Source organism: Limulus polyphemus, unplaced genomic scaffold (genome assembly GCF_000517525.1).
Source record: "Limulus polyphemus unplaced genomic scaffold, Limulus_polyphemus-2.1.2 Scaffold1158, whole genome shotgun sequence".
Classification (NCBI taxonomy): Eukaryota; Metazoa; Arthropoda; class Merostomata; order Xiphosura; family Limulidae; genus Limulus; species Limulus polyphemus.
This window is the reverse complement of record NW_013666768.1, coordinates 59,975-81,376: the sequence shown is the minus strand read 5'-3', so window position 1 is coordinate 81,376 and position 21,402 is coordinate 59,975. Positions and strand designations below refer to the sequence as shown.

The 21,402-nt window shown below is 34.4% G+C and overlaps 1 protein-coding gene across 2 annotated transcripts in view; it reads right to left on the bottom strand.

The window, feature by feature from the left end:
- Positions 1-21,402, bottom strand: part of LOC106462406 — a 72,734-nt gene that overhangs the window by 12,744 nt on the left and 38,588 nt on the right. For both annotated transcript variants that reach the window (XM_022389657.1, XM_013922333.2), the window contains exons 5-7: positions 11,594-11,694; positions 3,535-3,584; positions 3,206-3,344 (exon numbers count right to left, since the gene is read on the bottom strand). In XM_022389657.1, the coding sequence (XP_022245365.1) occupies positions 3,206-3,344; positions 3,535-3,584; positions 11,594-11,694 (290 nt within the window). The remainder of the gene's footprint in view (positions 1-3,205; positions 3,345-3,534; positions 3,585-11,593; positions 11,695-21,402) is intronic.

Here is a 21,402-nt window from a genome sequence, read left to right as displayed (position 1 = left end):
TATATATATATATATATATATATATATATATATATATATATATAAACCTTATAAATTTATGAAGCACACTGTACTTGATATGTAAAGATTGATCTTGGACCAAACCCCCATAAATGTTGACTTATACACTTTTTTTTGGGAGGAAGGAGGGGCATTTTAAAATGTGTACATTTTATACACTTGTTAAAATTATTTTATTATGGATGACCACTTACATGAATTCTTTAATAATTGGACTATGATGCTTTTGAATAGAATATTCAGAATTGAAATTTATAGAAAGAAGTAATCTAACACACATTAATAACATTTTGAAGGTGTAGTTACTCTTACTAAAATGCATTGCAAATGATTTTATAACAAAGAATTATGATGCCTGCCTAGAGAGCCTATCACCTTCTCTTCAAAACGGTAATTGAACTGCCTACAATCATTGAAACAACAAGTGAAAACAAACTTACAAATATAAAACATTTGTGTATGTCAAATACAATTAACAAATATAGGAAATGCAATGGGGTTGTAAGGATTTAAAAGTAATGATATTAATTCTTGAGTAATGAAGTGTATATAATAAAGCATTACCCACTTTTTACCTGTTAATCTTTGAACCTAAATTCTTCTACCTTAAACACTTCATTTACTAAATTTACACTTAATTAATGTATGTGAAAAACATAATGGTCAATTACTAATGCAAAAATGTGACAAGGTAATTGTTTCAGAAGTAATTAATAACTATTATTTAGTTACATTTTAGGTTTTCTTCACAATGAGTTCACAAAAGTAAGAGATTCTGTAGAATTATTTATAAGAGAAAAACAATAATCTTGTAGAATTATACGTCATTGCAAATGTAAAATAAACAAGTTATTACACTTATCACAATCATTTTGCATATAATTTACTACTTTGCTCTGTCATGTAACTGACTGTGAATGTCTTCCTCTTAATAAAAGTTACTTAAACCTCAAAATTGTGGTTTCTTATATTGATGATCATATTGTAATAACTCCCCACCTGTGGATTTATTGTAAACACAAACTTAAGAAAATCACGTGCAAGTCAAATTATTTAAAGAATTAAGAATTAATACTTCAGTAGTTGTTTCACAAAAATATGGCTTTTATTTTTTTTAATTTTACTGTAAAAATTATAAATGCTGCTTAATAATAACCATGCCCACCTTCAACAGATAGTAGATATTACATACACATGTATATAACAATTAGAGAGAGCTCATTTCACAGTATAAACTAACAATGGTTATTTTGAAATTGGCACCAAGTCTTTGTTACAGTGTACATGAAATTGACTATAGTATTGTAGGCCGCTTGATTGTTGTTTCTCACCTAAATATGTTATAGTTAGGGTTACAATTTAAACTGTATTTAGGTCTTACTATTATATTGTAGTTAATTATGTAGTAGTTATGTTTTAAAATGCATAAGTAAAAGGCTTTAACATTTTTTAAATATACATCATATTTCGCATCCATTCTCAAGGCTTATGATATTACATGATGGATGAAAATTTTGCCGAAGTGTTGCGCATGTCTCCCAAAGAAACTGTAATATGCCACGAGGGCACCGTTGACTTATGTTCAGATGAACAGTAAGTTGTAAAAGAAAGAAAGGAAAATAAACCATTAAAAATTAACAATATGTGAAAAGAAAAAGAGATGAAATTATGAATTTAACAAAAGGAAACTCTTTAAAGATATTCTACAAAAAATTAAAAGGCATGTATGTTTTTTTCTTTCTATTTCCTAATTTCAATTATTCTGTTGCATTGTACATTGATGATAATAGCTAGAGTTAGTGATATGGCAGAGAAAATGAAAAATAAAGAATAAACATTTACCTTAAAAAAACCTTCTGATATCTTTAAGGAGGTTCTAGAGATTATGCAAATGAAATCTAAAACTATAAGATGATGAAAAGTATTTTTATACTTAAAATGAAAACCACCTTGCACTCAATCTGTTAACAGGTTGAATGCAAGTAACTACAATAAAAAATAACACATTTTTTAGTAAAAACACTTAATTATAATATTGTCATTCTTTTTGTACAAAATACTTATGATCTTTAACAAAATCTTACCAGTTTTTGAGAAGATATGTTAAGATACCACATGTATTGTTGTACCAATGATATTCTTGACTCAATTGCTACAAATTGCATGAGCCTGCTGCAAAACATCGATGTTATCTCTCCTGTTTCTATATTCTCAGTCAACTCTGGTCTTCCCACAACTATAACCTGCTTTCATTATTCCTACACCGAGTTAAATCAGTGGCATCATTGCTTCCACATTCCAATCCCTGATATTCCAACATCATCAATCAACTCTTTTATTCCTATAACCAAAACCTTTACTGGTTCTAAGATTTATCTATAATGTGCTATGAAAAGAGAGTAACCTCTAGTATTCTTGATATACCATCTCAGTCTCTGGTTATATAAGAGCTAAGCCTACTTTTGTTGTTACTAGTGTTGCTGCTACCATATGCTAACCTAAGTTATTCTTCAACTTAACTTCTTAAACCCAAGAGGACACTGCTGGCATCCAGCTGAAAATCCCGATTTACCTACTGGATAACATGTATATATCTTTGGCTGAAAACTAATCCAAACCATGTTGTTACCCACCTTTTATGAATGAACCAGAAGTTTTATAAGGTGTGGCAATAATTATTAGGACATCACGAAAATAATTCCAGCAGAAAACACAAAAACTTATTGGTTTAAAGAGTTAATCAATATCCTAAAAATTAAAGGGACATGAAAAAGTTGGTAATTTTAAGCTTAAACACACAGACTTGAATGTATATTCCTTACTTTTATTTTAGAATAATTTCTGTTAAGGATGATTGACTACACTTAATAATATGCTGAATTATTAAATATTTTATTTTATAAACACAACTATTTAATTTTTCTGGGTAATGACATAAACTAGGGCAAGTTTTATGGGTTAACATAAACATACCTATATTATCTATTAAGACATTTTATTCAGTCTTGTGTAACAAAATTTTAAATCTTTACATCTGTATTCTGTTTCTTTTAAACACACTTACATACTGTTTTTAGACTGTAATTCTTTAAATGTTTCCATTAAACCTACACAAGTCATAGATCAAAGATCTTTTCAGAATGCTTTATAGCTTTTACTTTTGTAATACATGATTGTATACTACCTGTTTGGGGCTTCAGTTCTATCAAGGCAGCATTGCCATGAGTTGACAAGACCTTATAATGAGTTACAGCTTGGCGAGCTTTCTCTGAGAATGATGTCAGTGATCTATACTCATCTGGTAAATGAGGACTTAAAACCATCTAGTGGAAAAACAGATATTTATATATATATTGTCACAAACACACACACACACACACACACAAAAGGTTAAATTACATAAACCACTGACAGATATAACAGCTTATTAAAAAGTATACAAAATTATGTCCTTAAATTTTAACTGTTAGGCATACAACTAGAAACATAAAAAGTTTAAACAAAGAAACTCACTCTTCGTTTATTTTCCACTGATCCTTCTTTGATAGGGATGTCAATCACTCCTATTGATATACAAAAACATTTCAAAAAGAAATATTTTCCTTTTGAGAAAGACAGAGTAACATTTATAGCATATCATAATCACTTACTTGAATTTTACCAGTACTTTTTGAGGATAATCCTTTAACTAATGTGGGAATTTTAGAACTTTTATTTGATGTTTTCATAAATATAGCAGGTCTTAATTCAAGCATAATAACCAAGATGAAATGTTTTCAGGTATACTTTATTCACAAAATATGACAGGTGACCAGAAAACATTTAACATATATACTCAGGTCTCTCAACAAAATAAACTATTCACATAATATGCTTCAACTAATTTATACATAATTATGTCCTAATAAGCTTAAAATAAGATTTTTGAGTGTGATAAAACTGTAATGATATTTGAAACTTTTAATTTGAAGCAAACAAAGTTTCATTATCATGTGGGTTGTTTTAGAATGAATATTCAATGTGACAAAGTATCAAGTAACCAGATTGTAGCCATAAAATATAACACTCTTTGTAACTCTTTGATATTTTTAAATTAATTATACTATACACAAGTATCACAATAGCAAAAGTTTTATGTTATGAAAACAAAAATGTCATGACATTTCTTTTATTATAAAGATCACACATTGTTCAAAAATCTTACAATGCATCTACTTTTACTTTGGAATGTCAATTAATTTATCATTTTTCACCTGAAATATAGTACAATTATCAGACATGTACATTTATTTGGTTGAGTTAGTATTTTTAGACACAAACTGTATATACTATGATGATTTACACACCTATGAAGTTTCACAAACTAGCTTTCCTGCATTACTACCTCTGCCAAAATAAAACATTATGATAACCAGAGAAAGACAGTGTTATACAGAGTTTGAGTATGTTATATAAAAATAAGTTTTAAGTAACACTATGTTGTTACACTACAAGTAAAACATTTGGTCATGCTCTAACTTATGACTGTGTATTTTGAAAGTAGCCCTGCAAAACTGTCATGTCCAAAGCAAACCATCCCTTCCTGCAACATTCCATAATCAATAATACATGAGGAAAATGGTTCCCAGTGCCTATTTGAACAGTCCAATCACAAGAAATAAATATGTGCGGTAACCTGGCAACATGACTGGTATATGTTGATATGGAATAATATGAATACTCATTTCATTCTCTAGCTGCTTAAGGAAAATGATAGTTGAATGGAGGGAATAACTAGAAACCTTATCTTGGTAAACCATACTCTGTTGGCTTTATTAATAGTCAGAGATTAATAGTCAGAGACTTTTCTTGATAAACTTGAGCTAATACTTGGAACATGTGAATGGCTTTTGTCATTGAACTTTAAGTTTAGGGATTTTCACCTGCTACATGATGCTACACTTTGCTTATCATGGTTAGAGTGCAACTTGTTGCAAGTCTCTTTCTGGATGGTCCTGGTACTCCAAGTTGCTCCATATTTCTTTGTTTTTTAAAGACATTAATTATATCCCTTCTATGAAATTCTAAATCCCAGATTTGAACACATCTTTATGATCTGAGTGTATGAATATTTTGCATTGGAGAGCATTACTTTAAAAATTATATCCAAACGTGATAAATTTTGGTAGCATTGACAATCTAAAAATGGCAAGCAATGTCAAAATGTAATTTTGATACATTCTATTCCAACAGGACTTTATATAAGATATGGTTTTGATGTGACTTACTGATTTTTATATTCAAAATTGTTTTAATAGAAGGTACTCAGTTCTCTGTATATACTATAGAAAACATAACTTCCGATACAATATCTTACCTCCATTGCCATAACAGCTAGAATCCCACAATGAACTGGTGGAGGGTCCAGTGCAAAATTTACCTAGATGAGCACCCTTTGGAAAGCATCTGAAGAAAGCCCATGGAATGTGAAACCTCAGCATAGAGGGACATACCCATGGGAGACCATTCCACATCTGTACCAGATATACAGATGCTAAGTTGAGCAGAAATGATGCATATCCATTGCATAATTGGATGCTCTAAATGTTGTTGGGTGGCTGGAGTATGTTAGAACATATTCGGTGGATGAACTCCAGTCTAAAACCAGGCAGTGCGAGGTATCTATTGTCCAGTCTACAGTAGGAGGAGGGTTCCTATCGTTTTCACCTCAAGAAAAGGAAGCAGAAGGGAAAACAGCTTCCGTTCCACCATCATAGTTAAGGCACATGTGTGCAGACCCAGTTCACAACTAATACCAGGCCACCTGAGAACCTGACATCCAGGAGATGGTAGAAAGGGGAAATGCAACATGGTGGGTAAACGTCAGTCCAAAACCTGGAGGCATTGGGAATTTATTGCCCAGTCTGTGGTAAAAGGAGGGACCAAACAGCCACATATGTGTGGACTTATGTTGGCTGATCCTGCTCTAATCCAACACCAGGCCACCCAGGAACTGACATCCAGGTGGCAGTAGGATGAGGAAGCCCAGCCAGAGGGTTGAACTGTATGTGGTGTATCATCTCCAGCACAAACCAGGAAACTTTGGGAATCTTTCATCTGTTTCATGGTAGAACAAAGGTTCACACCATCTACATTGACAGAACACCATCACCTTACTCTCAACTAGATGGAACTGAGCACATCCAGGAGGATGTCTCTAAGGTCCACCACTCCAGTGGCTAGGAGATGGTAAGTGGCAAGGACTCCTATACTCCACTTCAAGTGGAGAGTTCAGAGTAATGTATGGCTGGAGAAAATGCAATGGGTAACCACAAAACCTATTTTTAAAAGCAAACCAGTCCTGATTTATTCAACCAGGATCAGAGGAATGGGAAGCTATCCCGATACTGCTTTACTCATCATAGTCCACGAGTTGGTACGGTCTGGAACTGGCTTTAGTTATGAAGCAAAACACCACAAGGAAACCTCTAGCAGTCTTGTGAAACACCCCATCTAAACAGTGTATGTTATAGACCTTAATGGCCATACCGTGCATATTTATGGATTAGTATACCTGGACAAGCACCACTTGCCACAGAGCAGGATTCAGTAGGTAAAATGCACCACTGTAATGGAAAGTAACATAAAAAACTGATACTCACAGTTGAACTGAGGTGTGCAGAATGACAATGGGCAGTATTTGGTATCTTGAAGAGGAGGAGGAGAGATGGCCACATGATGAAAATAATTAGTGATGATAGTGTGTGTTTTGGTTCATGTGCCAGCCTGGATGATCTCCTCCAATGAGCAACAGAAGTGGCAGCAATGGAAAGGGTGAGATGATGGTCTCTGGTGAAAGGATACCTGGAAAATACGATGGGAACTGGGAGACAAGGAAGAATAAGCCAACCAAATAACTTGCCAAATCCAACCTATAAGGGTGACAGGGGAAATTTCTCAGTTAGAGGATGTGTTCAAAGGGAGAAACAGGCAGGAATGGGACAAAATGGAAGGAAGCAGTGCAGGCAATTTAACACTTGAGAGCACAAACAGGACAGAGATGAACCAGACCAGAGAGGGAATAGAAATGGGAAATGTAAGGGAGGGAAATAGGTGTGAATGTGATCTCACCTTCATGAGTTTCTGACATTTTTGGAAAACAAAGTGATGCACATAAAGGAGAACATAGGTGCAGTGGTAAAAGACAGATGAAATGTTGAGGACAAAAATATCTGAGAACCACTCTGTGGGGAGAATCTTGTTGGGATAAGACAAGCAATCCATAACAATAATCATACCACCCGAGACATGACATGCCAGTCGGTGTATGTGATACGAATGGATCTAGAAGAGGATTTCAAAAACAAAGCAAACATGAATGGGTGCCCCTCTTCGATTGATATAAGAGACAATGGTCAAATTGACAGAATATATTATGACCAATTTTCCTTTTATCAAAGGTAGAAACAACAGCTCAACAAATGGCAAGTAGCTCCGGAAGAGTGATGTGCTGAGCCAATTCAAGACAAAGGACCTGCTGCCTCCAGGGGATCCATACATGCCTCCCAAATTATGAGAGAAGCATTTGTAAAAGGATGCAACTCAGGACGGGGAGGTGGAAGAGGAACCCCAATCATGGTGTTGTCCCTGCTGAGCCACCAGGATAAATCAACATGTAGTGAGGGAGGTAGAAAAATAACAGAGTCTAGAGGACACTGAGCAAGATTCCATTGATCATGCAACATTCATTGAAAAGTACACACATGAGCAAGACCCAAATGGATGAGGTATGAGGTTGGGATGAGTAAGGACTTCTCCAACATGACAACCAACCCAAACGAGCAGCCTCTCAGAGAAGTAAATGTATGTGAGTGAGATGTTTATTGGGATGGAGCTAAAAGCAGCCAGTCATCCATATAATGGTGAAACTGCAGACCATGAAAATGAAGAAGACAGGCAAAGGCCCTGACCACTCAACAGAATATGTAGGGTGAGGAAGCCAAACCAAATGTAAGAACACAGAATTGATACACTCAACCGCCGTGGACAAAACAAAGATAACGTCTGGAAGTCGAGGAAATAGGGAGTATTTAAAATGACTATCTTTGTCATCCAAAGACCCAGAGTAAACACCCACCAAAGAATGAGGAAAGACTCCACAGTGAAATTAGGAAGGTTGATGAAACTGTTGAGATCTATGAGAGGATGACAGTCACCTGTGTTCTTGGGAACTCTCAACAACTGAGAATAGAACCCCCAGAGAAGAGTGACTGATGGGAGCCCTTGTGAAGAAGATCTCGAACTGCTTTGGCTAGATGCTGAGAGGAAAGTAGATCATGAGGAGGAGGGAAGGGAATGGAATGTGGGGATAATGGAGGTAGGGTAAAAAAAAAAAGGTAGAATTTTTTGAATAATACCTGAAACACCCAAGGATCCATTTTGAAATGGTCCCATAGGTTAACAAACCTGGCCAAATGTGACCTAACTGTGCTAGAACTGATGGTATAGTCACTGGTACCATTGATGGCGTGAGGCCTTGTGATGAGCAATCTGACAGCTTGCCACCAAGAGAGAGAGAGGGACAAGCAAAAGGGAGGAGGGAGGAGAACAAGATATAGGAACCATAGCAGGCGAAGGCTGCAAAAGATGAGAGACCAAGGATGAAAAGGAGGAGTGTTCATGAGCACCCTCCATACTGGGCTCCAATGAGTCAGAAAAATCTCCAAAGACAGACTGGCATAAATATGGAGCCATACAAAGATCACACAAATATAGTGGGCAGGTGCATCCAAACTAAAAGCACATCCCTACAACAGAGGAGCCAAGTTTGTAGAGAAAGGGCAGAAAAAGACAAGCATGCCAGCATGGAAAACTGGCACAAGCAAATATCGAAAAACTCCTTGGAGGAATGATGGATAGCCTGAAATAGGAGATGGATAGAGGAGAAGTAATGCAAGAGGGTGAAACAAATATGTGAAAATTGGGCCTGGGAAAATCTCACATTAGTATCAGGGTCAGATCCCCATACCTGGATCAAAGACTAAATTCTGTGAGTATAGAGAAGGAAATTCCAAATGATGATATGCTAATGTGTAGGAATCAGAGGCACAAGTACGATGAGGCATGCCAATCCCAGAATGTGATTGTGCTGTAAGTTGATCAGCATGGACCCTGACATTTGGAGAGGGTGGGAAAAACAAGGTAATTCAAGGAAGGTGTGGCATTTAGGAGGGAAGGAGAGGAATCATAAGACACAGAGGATACAAACAAAAGGTAACATACCTGGGACACCATAAGAGTTAAGAGTTAATTTTCTTAGTTTAAAGCAAATGACTGTAGCAGTTCCAGTTTATTCGACTACAGAGTCTTTTTACTAGTGTTTGGTCCAATAAAAACCCTGGTTGTACCAGAGGCATGTAAACTCATGTACTACTAATAAGGTATTCAATGTACATTGTTAGTCTTTAAAATTGACAAGCCCTTTTAACCTAGATTCAGTATTAAAGACACATTTTAATTGAAACAGTAGATATAGCTGCTTGATCATTTTCTTCTTAATCATGTATGAAATAGTGCCTAAGTGCAGTGCAAGTAAAGCAACAGTTTTCTTTTAAACATCTAACATAACAAAACATGGGATATTTAGTTTTTGTGTGGATTACTCTATTTAGAAATAACAACAGAAAATTTATTCTAAGCATTTGTCTAATGTTTTCAACTTCTGCTTCAAAAATGCTTTGAAAGTTTAACAAAATTGTAAGAAAACTGTAATCATTAAACCAGTTAAGGGTAATAGAATTGTGATTTTAAATAAAGTGGATTGCAAAAACAAAGTGGAAGCTATTCTAAGTAACAGAGATAAGCCAAACTTATGAGATATCTTTTAAAGTGAAAAAGATAGTGCCATAAAGGAAGACTTGTACCAAAAAATCAGACCAATGGTTTCACAGTGTGGGGTTTTATATAAACTTCCTACGGTTCACAAACAGGGAAGTCCAAACAGATGGCCAAAATCAATGATTGGCAAGATCTTTAACTCTGTGTTTGAAAGTTTGCACAGAATGAATATTTTGTTAAGGATACTTTTGAATTTTTCAATAGCTTAAAAGAGACACAGTTTAATGCTGATTTTCATTGTGCTAGTTATGATTTAAATCAATGTTTACAAATATACCTCTAAACAAAAACATTAATCTTTGTTTTAACCCTGTGTCTGCTGAGAATGAGATTGTATAGGATATAACACTTAAAACACTTTCACATGTTGTGCCAAAACAATTTCATTTTATGTTTAATGGGAAAATCTACAAATAGCTCTATGGAGTGGCTATGTGCTCCAGCATTGATCCTGACCCTCCTAGTCTCTTTCTGTGCTTCCATCAAAACGTTTGGTTACAGTCCTGTCCTAAATATATATTACAAAAGATATGATGATGACACTTTTGATGTGTTTTACAGTATTGTGTTGATTAACAAATTTCTCCAATTTTAAAATGGTAAATGTACTAATGTAAAGGTTAGAGATGAAAATCAACAGGATGACAAATTCTTGTTCTTAAATGTTCATGTCTTAACTAACCATGGTATACTTATCACTGTAGTGTATCATAAACTCACTTTCACTGGACTTTATTCACATTTTGAAAGTTTCTTTCTTTCAATCTTTAAATAAAACTTGGTTATAACCATGATATACAGAGCATTTAAAATATTAGGAAGTGAAAACTTTTTTGAAGCTTAGAGAATGTTACACAAATGCTAAAAGCAATTGTTTTCCATTGTCATTCCTAAATAGAATAATCCACACAAAAACTAAATACCCCATTTGTTATGTTATATCTACCTAAGAGAACTGTTACTTTAGTTATACCCTACTTGGGCACTACTTCATACATGATTGAGAACAAAATTAAGAAAATTATGAAACAGTTATGTAAACAAGTTTGGTTAAATGCATTTTTAAAACAAAAACTAAGTTAAAAAGGCTCTTCAATTTTAAAGACAAACAGCATTCATTGAATATCTCGCTGGTGGTATATGAGCTCATATGTCAGAGGTGCAACCAGGGATAAATTGGATCAACCACAAAAAGACTGTGCAGTTGAATAAAAGGACATTGTAACACTAAATCCTACAAAACCATTTGGATTACCAACCATTGTCTAATCTAATTTGATGATGCATTTACCTCCAGTTTTCCAGGTAATCAATCCTCCATTTCTGAGAATAATTCCAACTTAAGAGTGCTAAAAACTCTTGTCATCAATCTAAGAAAACCATTTCTAAATCAGAAGATGAACACACTGCCACTACATCTTCAATTGTGAAAATGTAAAGAAAGAACAAAACATGTACTTCAAACATGGAATATGAACTGGATTAAAAACTTATGAATGATAAGATAATTCATGAATACATAGCACCAAAAAGTGGTATACAAAGAAAAATGGAGAAGTACTGATGATGGAGTTTAAAAAATCACCAAAAGATAATGTTACTCTGTATGAATTAATATAACAAACTTCAGACCACCTATTACTTACCAGCTATTAACTTAATATTCTATTGTTTCATACATTTACTTTACTCTTACCTTCCATTACACTGGGAACACCCTTAGTCAATGCCCAATAAACTTTGGTGATTTTGTGATCATGGAATAGTTTCTTCAAATGATTAGCCATTTGTTGAGTTCTGTACACAATAAAGAAAAATGAAAAAAAAAAAACAATGAAAAAAAATTTATGCTTAAGATAAAAGGCATATACTACACTGTTAACTCACATAACTTAGCATCAACTCTCTACTGATATGTCAACCATCCATTAGCCACAGAAGAACTAAACATAGTAATCTTCCTATGAAAACCATGATACAAGTAATCTAAAATCAACTGAAATAATAAATAAATCTCAATATTATATGAAAACAAGAATTTTGGAAAGCTCACTAATTCAAAAATTGCCAAACTTTAACACCCCTGTAGGTCATTTTAAGTTGCAACCCCTTTATCTGTTCTTGTGACCTGAAGCAACTTGGAATTTCCACCACACAATAAGTTCTTTATATGTACTTCTTTCATATATATAAAAGTTGAACTGAAGAGGACACATGAAAATGTTGAAACTTGTTTTCCACAACAATGGATCTTAACTTCAATTTAGATTACACAGTATAGTGTATTTACCCACTATTAGAATGGTGTCCATGAAAAAACCAGAAATATAGTAAATGTTTTCAAGAACCATCAGAAAATTTGTCTTCTTTAGAAAAAATTCAGAAACACAGCCTTGCATTTCAGAACAAAATTAATTACAGCAACAATTTCTGATAAAATGTTTGAAAAAATAGGATAGTCCATAAGGTCATATTACCAAATCTATAAAAAATGAATTAAGAACTACTATTTGGTAACCTGGAAAAAATCAATGTGGATTAAACTTTCATATTTTCCTTACCTGAAAAAAAAACAAAAAACATTTCAAATAGTGACTTACCTCTCTTTACAACAAAGATATTATCATTCACCATTGCCTTGATGATTTCTGCACATACCTCAAGCTCTTTGAATAAAGCTCCCACTCCTACATGTATTAACATGTATTGTGCCAGTCTATTATGTAATCATCATTAGAATATAGCCCTCCATCAACAGGAGGGCAACACATCCTCCATGTGCAGTAATCCTCATAAGCACTAGCATTTGAACAAAAGTTCATTCTTAATGAAGCAAATAAATACAACAGAAACAGGAAAAAAGGGTGGGAGGTTGTGCAGAGGTGAATTACTATCTGAAATACACTTTCAGGTAAGGAAAATGTTAACTTCAGAAAGGTTTCTTCATCTCTCTGTATAACAGATCTAGAATTCCACAGAGAGAAGATGGTGGTGGAAGGACCTGTGTAGATAAACAAGGTAGCATCAGAAAGGGAAAACTCATGAAGCATGACACCCATTATAGTGGAGGTAGCCTAGTCGGGCATCACAAAGTCAGGGAGTGCATTCATCTCAAGTAGGGAATATTCTTAGTCCATTAGAGATGGTAAAGCAACATATATTGTAGGTAGGCAGAACGCAAGATTGTTCAATAAGCCACTAGAGATGGGTTATTAGTGGTATTTGCTAATTGATTAATCAACATGCTCATTATTTGATTATTACACCATGCTACCCTACAACCTGTACAAGCAAGAACAAAACAAACAGGTATGTGCTTACCCTCTTATCTTTTTCTACCACTGCATTATTCTAGGTAGCAATTTTCCTATTTTCTTTACATTGTTTTGGTTTCTTTTTTTAAATTAATTTTAGAATTACCCTTGATTTCATATGATAGACAACTTCTGAAGATCATCATTTGCACATCTGGAAAAAACATTTTTTGTCAAAAAAATAAATAAATTTTCTACAAGTTTTATGGGCATTTCCTACTTGGCAGATGAATCACTAATACCAGTTTATTACCATCATGCAATCACCATTTGTTTTTCAAGTATGCAGTAATCTCACCATGATCTTCAGTAAATAAACTAAACTGCTAATTAAATAATGAAACATGATTACTCTCATAATAAAGATAATAATGTTTTTATCTAAAACATATCACAATTACAACTGAACAACTAAATAGCCAGTTAGACAATTAATTTATGTAAATGTTTGAACATGATAAACCTAAAAAACAATATTCAATAAATATTTGAGGCATCATAATATTTTGCAATCACCTACGACAGTCACTAAACAGTAAACTTACCTGAACTGATGACAATTTTATTTGGTGAACATAAAAAAAAACCTCCATGTTTATAAAAACTGCAACTCAATAAAACCATAGCATATCTATTAAAAAATACAAACACCATAATTTTAAACAATGAACCAAAAATCAACAATATAATTTTATTAAGCCTTGAGCAATCTCCAGTAATGTGACTTCTTAGTTTCATAATTTATATATATTCCTGTGTCTGGGTAAACAACATGTACCTTATGATAACAAAACCTTCCACAAACATTATGTATTTGTAGTGAGTTAAACTTTTAATAAACTTTTCTTTGTTATCCATTCTATCCTTCTCTAAACTGTTAAGCTTACCTACATTATCTGAAGTTATCTGATGTCTTCTCATTGAAGAAACTTTCTGTAGTTTTCAAACAGATATATATATATATATATATATACAATTTAACCCTATCATTGTGCAATTAATTTCCTGGCTAATTCCCAAAAAGTGTCAATTATCCACCAAAAAATAAAATTATGAATTTGACCTTTTGTATTACTTTTTCAATACTGAAAGAAGCTGTAATTTCTATATCTGATGGTAATATTCCTTGAAAACCATATTGGATAGTGAAAAATAATGACTTAAACAAAAAATCAGGAGAAAAGTGTTCTCCAGTAAATGGCATAACTATAGGCAAAACAAAGTTAATAAGAGGCCAAAATCATTACAAAATATAAAACAAACCTGAATTTTGCAGTCAGTGGGTATAAAAGTTTATTCGAATATATCTGAATTACACAGCAAAAGGGTCAACACACAAATACTTTAACAATTCACAACAAAAGGAAAGTTTACAGAAACTGCAAAAAGAAAACCTCTTAAACCTGTGTATGTTATTATTTTCCTATATTGAAAAGATATTTCTGATAAGTACTTATCTCCTCTCACATGTAAAACTATTCTCATTCAGCTGCCTTCCATATGCAAAAATGTTTTGGCATGCCACAAGCCTTAAACTCCCATGTACACCATGATCAACGTGGTTCCACTGCATCTCATATGTAAATCATCATGTGGCAACCTTCCACCAACAGGAATACAACACACCCAGCTGACACAAGTGATTCCCTCTATTCGATTCTACCAAACTATCTCTTCAAGATTAGACTGAAAAGAAAAGCACTGATTTTCAGTAAGGAGGAAGGGTGAGAAGTGTGAGAGAGGTAAATACCTATTGGAAATATATTTTCAGAATAGGAAAATATTAACTTCCGATCTGGTACATTACTCCCCTCACATGTATAGCTATAATCTCACATTGAGTAGGCACATGATAGAAATAAGTATCCTTTGAAAGTGTCCAAAGAAAAACCATAAATTGTGATCCCGTTTCGAGAGGGACACACGTAGGAGAACGCCCCACCTCTGTACCAGATATACTATGCACCCAGTGTGGAAATAGGTGTCGAACATACCTGCGAGAAATGGGAGGAGCACAGCCCAAAAGGGAAAAAAAAACAAGGCAGGTTTGAATCCAAACCACAATATACCATAATCTCAATCCTGGTAAAGAAAAACTGTAGAAGAACCATCTATAGACAGAAATGTGGGGAAAGCTAAAATGGATGTGCTCCAAGGTGTACAGTGCTAGGGCATGACAAACCATACATGGCTGATTAACTCAAGTCCAAAAACAAGAAGCATTGGGATTACTACTTCAGAGCCATGATAAGAGGAGGGCCCAAACCATCTTTACCTAAAGTTGAGAAAAACAGAACTATATACATGTCAAACTGATCTATTAAATTGGGAACATATGTACAAATCCACAACTACTCATACATCTGATAACCCGGCAGCTGAAATGATGATACGAAGGGATGTCTCAGTGTGGCGGTTCACATAAAAACAAGTCCAATCTGACTGGAACCCTTCAGTGCAACAGCAGCCTCAGGCTGGAGAAAAACTTCCAAGGTGGAGTGCAAGAGGGAGAACCTTCCCCCCATACATCATAATCTTCCGGATAGAACTGCACAGTAGTTGGTGTGCATGTGTGCCCAAAAGTAGCCTCCGGGACCCACTGCACAGATGTGGAGAAAATGAGGCAAAACTCTAAATTTGGAGTGAGAATGATGAATCACAATCAACACGCGAGGATTTATGTTGATTAGTCCAGCTTTAATCCTAAACCACTCACTGGGAACTGACATCCAGGTGACAGTAGGACGAAGAGTCCCAATCGAAGGGGTGAACTGAATTGTGACATACCTACTCCAAAGCAACATCCTCCTCCAGATCAGACCACACAAAAGCTATAGCACAACATCAACCTCCGGGTCCCAGTTTCTGAAGTGAATCACTTCTGTAAATATATGCAACTTCACCCTCCAGATAGAACTGCATAAAAGCTAGGTGCAACATCAACCTCTGGGACCCACCACACAGAGGTGGAGCACATGATTGGAGGACCACCCACCATCACCAAGTGATCACATTTGGGAGGATACCTCCATGGTCCAACATCCCAATGGCTTGGAACTGGAAAATGGCAAGGACTTTCATACACCACTAAAGGAACAAGAGGGACTAAAAAGTGGTGGAGAGTCCGGAGTAACACCAACACCAGAGACAATGCAACAGGTGACCACAAAAACCCTATATTCAAAAGCAGACCACCCCTGATTTATTCAATCAAAGTGATGGCAGCTATCCCCTTCTGACTAGCCCACGTAATTTCTTGGGTTAGTACGGTCCATAACGGGTATATTAATGAAGCAAACATATCACAAGGAAAAACCTACTATCAATCTTGTGGAACACTCCATCTCAACAGTGTGCATTATTGGCCATGGGTATATTGTTTTTATTATTTCATCCTGGCCATACAGATTTGAGATGTAGAAAGCATACCTGAACAGGCAACATTTGCCATGGAGCAGGATCCAAATTCTAAATGGGACCTGCCCTGTAGGGAAAAAAATATATATAGAAAAGATAACTTACCCAGTCACAGCCAGGCAACAGGTGGAAGGCAGTACCCTGACAAAGAAGAAACAGCTACACAATGAAGATAGTAGGAAATGAACATATGAGGAGTAGGCCATATGCCTGACTAAAGAGTTTCCTCCAATGGATGATGGAGGTGAGACTCAAGAAAAAATGAAGTTGCCTAATCTTAAGCAAAGATACCTGGAACAGAAATCTGGTAGAAAAAGACAGGGAGGAATAGACCAAATGAACAACCTCAATTTGTAAGGGTAGAAGAGGAAAGGTCACATACAGATGAACGTTACAAGGGAGTGAAAATGGGAACCACTAAAGGAGGCCATGCAGGCAATGGAACAATGAAGAGCACATGTTGAAGTCTATCTGGAGAAGACAGGACTAAAGGTGGGAAATGTACGGAAGAAAAAACAGCAAGAAAGAAGAAGGACCCTCACAAGCCACCAAAGTTTCGAGTTGGAAAAATCAATCTAGAAGAACCACATGACAATGAGGTCAATGAATCTGGAATGAGCATAAGTGGAACCAGCTGGTCCAGTTCTGATTGGAAAATTCTACTGCCAAGGTCTGAGGATGATGAACCAGAGACCAAAAAAAGAGGTAACCCAGTGTTGTAGTAAAGTGGCAAAAACACCCCCTGATTGCACAGCCACCTGAAAACCTAAGAGTTGAGAAACCACTTCATGGGATAAACCTAGTTGGGTCTTGAAAAACGATTTGCCACAAGGTAAAAAAGCACCCAGAACATGATACACAAAGAGATTTATCTGCAGCATTTCTGGCCCAATAAAGAAGGTCCAATGTTCAACCACAAAAGGAACAGGAATGGGTGCCCTCATAGTAATTGAAATAGGCCAAAACAGTGGAATTGTTGGAATGGAGCATGACGTGTTGTTACTGTTTTAGTAAAAGAAAATTAACCAAAGCACATCGTACTGCCATAAGCTCCAAGATGTTGAAATAGTAAGTCATAACGATCTAAAACCACTTCCCAGAAGCCTCTTGCTGATGGATCAACACTCCCCAACCTTCATTATGCTGTTTTTGTTCAACAACCAATGTGGAGAGCTTGTAAGGGAAAGAGAAAGGGTAACTGGGGAGTCCAAGGGATCCTGAGCAAGATTTCATGGTTTGGGCACAGACCTCTGAAGAGAATGTATATGTACCTGACCTTAAAGAATAAGGGCTTCGAAAGAAGCACAAGTCCTCAAAACTGACAAAACCTTTTGTGCTGAAATTAAGGAAGCAGTAAATGCATGAAAAATGGAAAACACTATTGAACGGAGAAGAAGTAGAGAAAGATGGGTTCAAATGAGGGAGGTGTTGAAAAATACAAATGAATATAATAGTGGGTAGGCAAAAGTAAACTTCACCAACTTTAGAATCCAACCAATACAAGCTACTACTGTCAGCAGCAGATGTGTGTGTTGAGAAGACTCCAGTTCGGTATGAGCTAACAGGAGCCAGTTGTCCTAGTAATGTTAGCTTGTTGTTTCAAACATAATTTATGGCCTATGTTTCCTTCTAGCCTAGAGAAATTAAACAAGAAATCTGCTCCTTCTCTTAGTTATAAGCATGCCATTCAAGTCAAGAAAGGACCATCAATTAGCAACAGATTACTTTGGAATGTGGGCGAGATACCTACCAGAAAAAAAGTTATAAACTAATTCTTTGAATGACTTAGTCCTTGTAAAATGAAACTAATGTTTAGACTTTGACCTAGTACTTGTAGAAGTTCATTTAGACTCCCATAAAGATACTGATACAAACCTGAACAGAAACATAAGGAATCAAATGCAAAATATTTCAACTGCATGTACATCAAGTGACAAGAAACTGAAGTTTTAATTGTTTTTAAGATATTTTTTTGGAATAAAGAAATGCCTTGTATAATATAAAATGTTGAATTATAACATACTTGATAATGCTAAGGTCATTAAATTACATTGATAGTAAAGTGCTTTAACCCTAGTGTCACTGGTATCCTTCCCTGTGCATGGCACAAGGTTTTAAAGTCTTACATTCAAAGTTTTATTAAATTACTTTTTGTTTAAGTTATACCAACTAGAATATCATAAAATCTTAGCTAATAACCCATATATTAATAGTATAAATTTTAAGTTCTTAATTCTAGAAGGCAATATTTAAAAAAATCCTGAATTTCCCTTAGTGAGACCCTTGTGACAGATTTTCTCTTAGCATGTCATCTTCCCTATTTTATCCATTACCTCTCGAAAAAGTATGAAATTAAACATAAATTACTCTCTATAAAATCTTCATTGCTCAGACAAACCAAAATTTTTATAGTCTTCAATTTTGATTAGTTACAGAGCTATCGACTATAAATCAAACTCCTCCTGCCACACCTACCTGTCACATTCTCTCTTTCAGAATTTGTTAATAGGTCTCTCTTTCATTTAATTATATATTACCTATAACCAATAGAAAGTAAAGGTTTTCGTCTATCAAATGACGTATTGTATAACATTATGTGTTGGACAATTAAATGTCGATTTTACATCGTACCAACATCGTTCCTGTGAGAAAGTTTACAACTAGCTTAGATGAATTTGTAATGACTCTTGTCACACAGTAATAAACCTAGAGAAATTTTGAGAGGTAAGGGAATTTGTCTACTTTTTGCATGTTATTAATCTATATTTTTTGGTGCCTTACTCTCATTAGTATAAAACAATTAGGGTTAACTCTCTTCGACAATCAAGAGCAAGGAAAAAGAAGATTGGTTAAGGATTTTATTTCTTGTTTTTCATGTTTATTTTTATGTATAATTACAAAAGTAACTAAAATCAAAAAATAGGGATGTTTTTAGGTTAGTTAAGATTAGATTAGGTAAAACAAATAACAATAATATTATTATAATAATGTTTCACGAGGCACACACACAAGCAGCTCATGGGTAATGTAATTCTTAGCGTAACGTGAGCTGCATGTTCCCAAAGTAATTTACAAGTTGTAATGGCATGGATAGTAGTTAGACACAGTTCAAAGGGCAATAAAACAATAAAATTTAATTATAAATAGACGTATACTGTAATGAACTTAGAGCTACTTAGGATAAACGAATGTAGTTTCTTGTTACAATTTGAAACCATTCTAGAAAGAAAATAAAGAGTAATTTAGATATATTTCGATTTTTTTTTTTTTGGTGGTTACGAGGTCGGTCGAATGTACCAAATCCGTTTTGAGATAGGGTAGGGAAAATAACAGATAAACTATAAAGTTTTACTGAAAAAAAACGTTTTAAATGCATTTAGGAGGTTTTAGGAATTACACAAAGGGAATTTGAAATTTTTGAGATGAGGAAAAATATTTTTAGTTTCAAAATGAAAATTATTTTGCACATGGACAATTCAAAACAAATACTTCATATATTGATGGACAAATCTTTATTTTATTAAAAACACTTCACTAAAAAATATGATTTTTTGTATGGGAAAGACTTGTAATATTAAATGAAACACTGCCAAATTTTGTGAAGATATATACACTATACTGAAAGTTAGAAGTATTAAATCTATAAATACTTTAAATGAGTACAAAGAGGTCACATGGTTGGTCAAATTTACCAAACCAGTGTTGAGAGAGTTAAATTTTGAATGCAACTCAGCAACTTTTTGTGACATTTGCAGAAAGGAATTTAAAGAGTGCACCAGTATTCATAGTGTTAATTTCTGGAACAAAAAGTATGGAAGTCTCTGAACCCCTCACCCCAGATATGCACCTGCTTATACAACATTAACCCTATTGCCACGAGTATCCTTTACTACACATGACACAAGGTTTTTGTGTCTTACATTCAAAATTTTATTAAACTACTTTTTGTTTATGCTACACCAATTAGTATAGCATCAAATTGTAGCTAATAATCCATATTTTAATAGCATATAAGTTTAAGTTCTTAATTCTATATGGCAATATTTTGAAAAATCCTGAATTTTCCCAAGTGTGACACACACATGACACATTTTCCCTAGGTATCTTCTCTTCTCTACTTTATCCACCACCCTCCATTAACTACGAAATTAAACACAAGTTACTCACTATAAAATTATCATTGCTCAGACAAACCATAATTTTTATAGCCCTCAATTTGGTTTGGTTACAAAGCTATCAAATAGAAAATCAGACCTCTCCTGCCACACCCACCCATCACATCCTCTCTTTTATGATTTGTTATTAGTTTTCTCTTACGTTTAACTAAATATTACCTATAAGCAATATAAAGCCAAGGTTTTTATCTATCAAATGAGGTATTATATTACGTTATGTTCTGAAAAGATAATAGTCAATTTCTCTTGTAGTATTGGTTTTGTTCCCACAGGAAAGGTTATGACTACCTTGTTTGAATCTGTAAAGGCTTTTGTCACATAGCTAGAAAGCAAGAAAAATTTTGATTGTTAGAGGAAATTGTTTGCTTTTTGTATGTTATTATTCCATGTTCTTTGGCACATTATTTAATTAAATAAAAATTATTTAATGCACTAATATCATTAATATAAAAAGTAGGGTTAATTGCCATCAACAGTCGACAGCAAAAAAAAGAATACTCAGGTAAGTACTTTATTTCTTGTTTTTCATGTTTATTTTTATTATAAAAGTAACTAAAATGTAAAAATAGGAATGTCTTTAGGTTATTTAAGGTTAGATT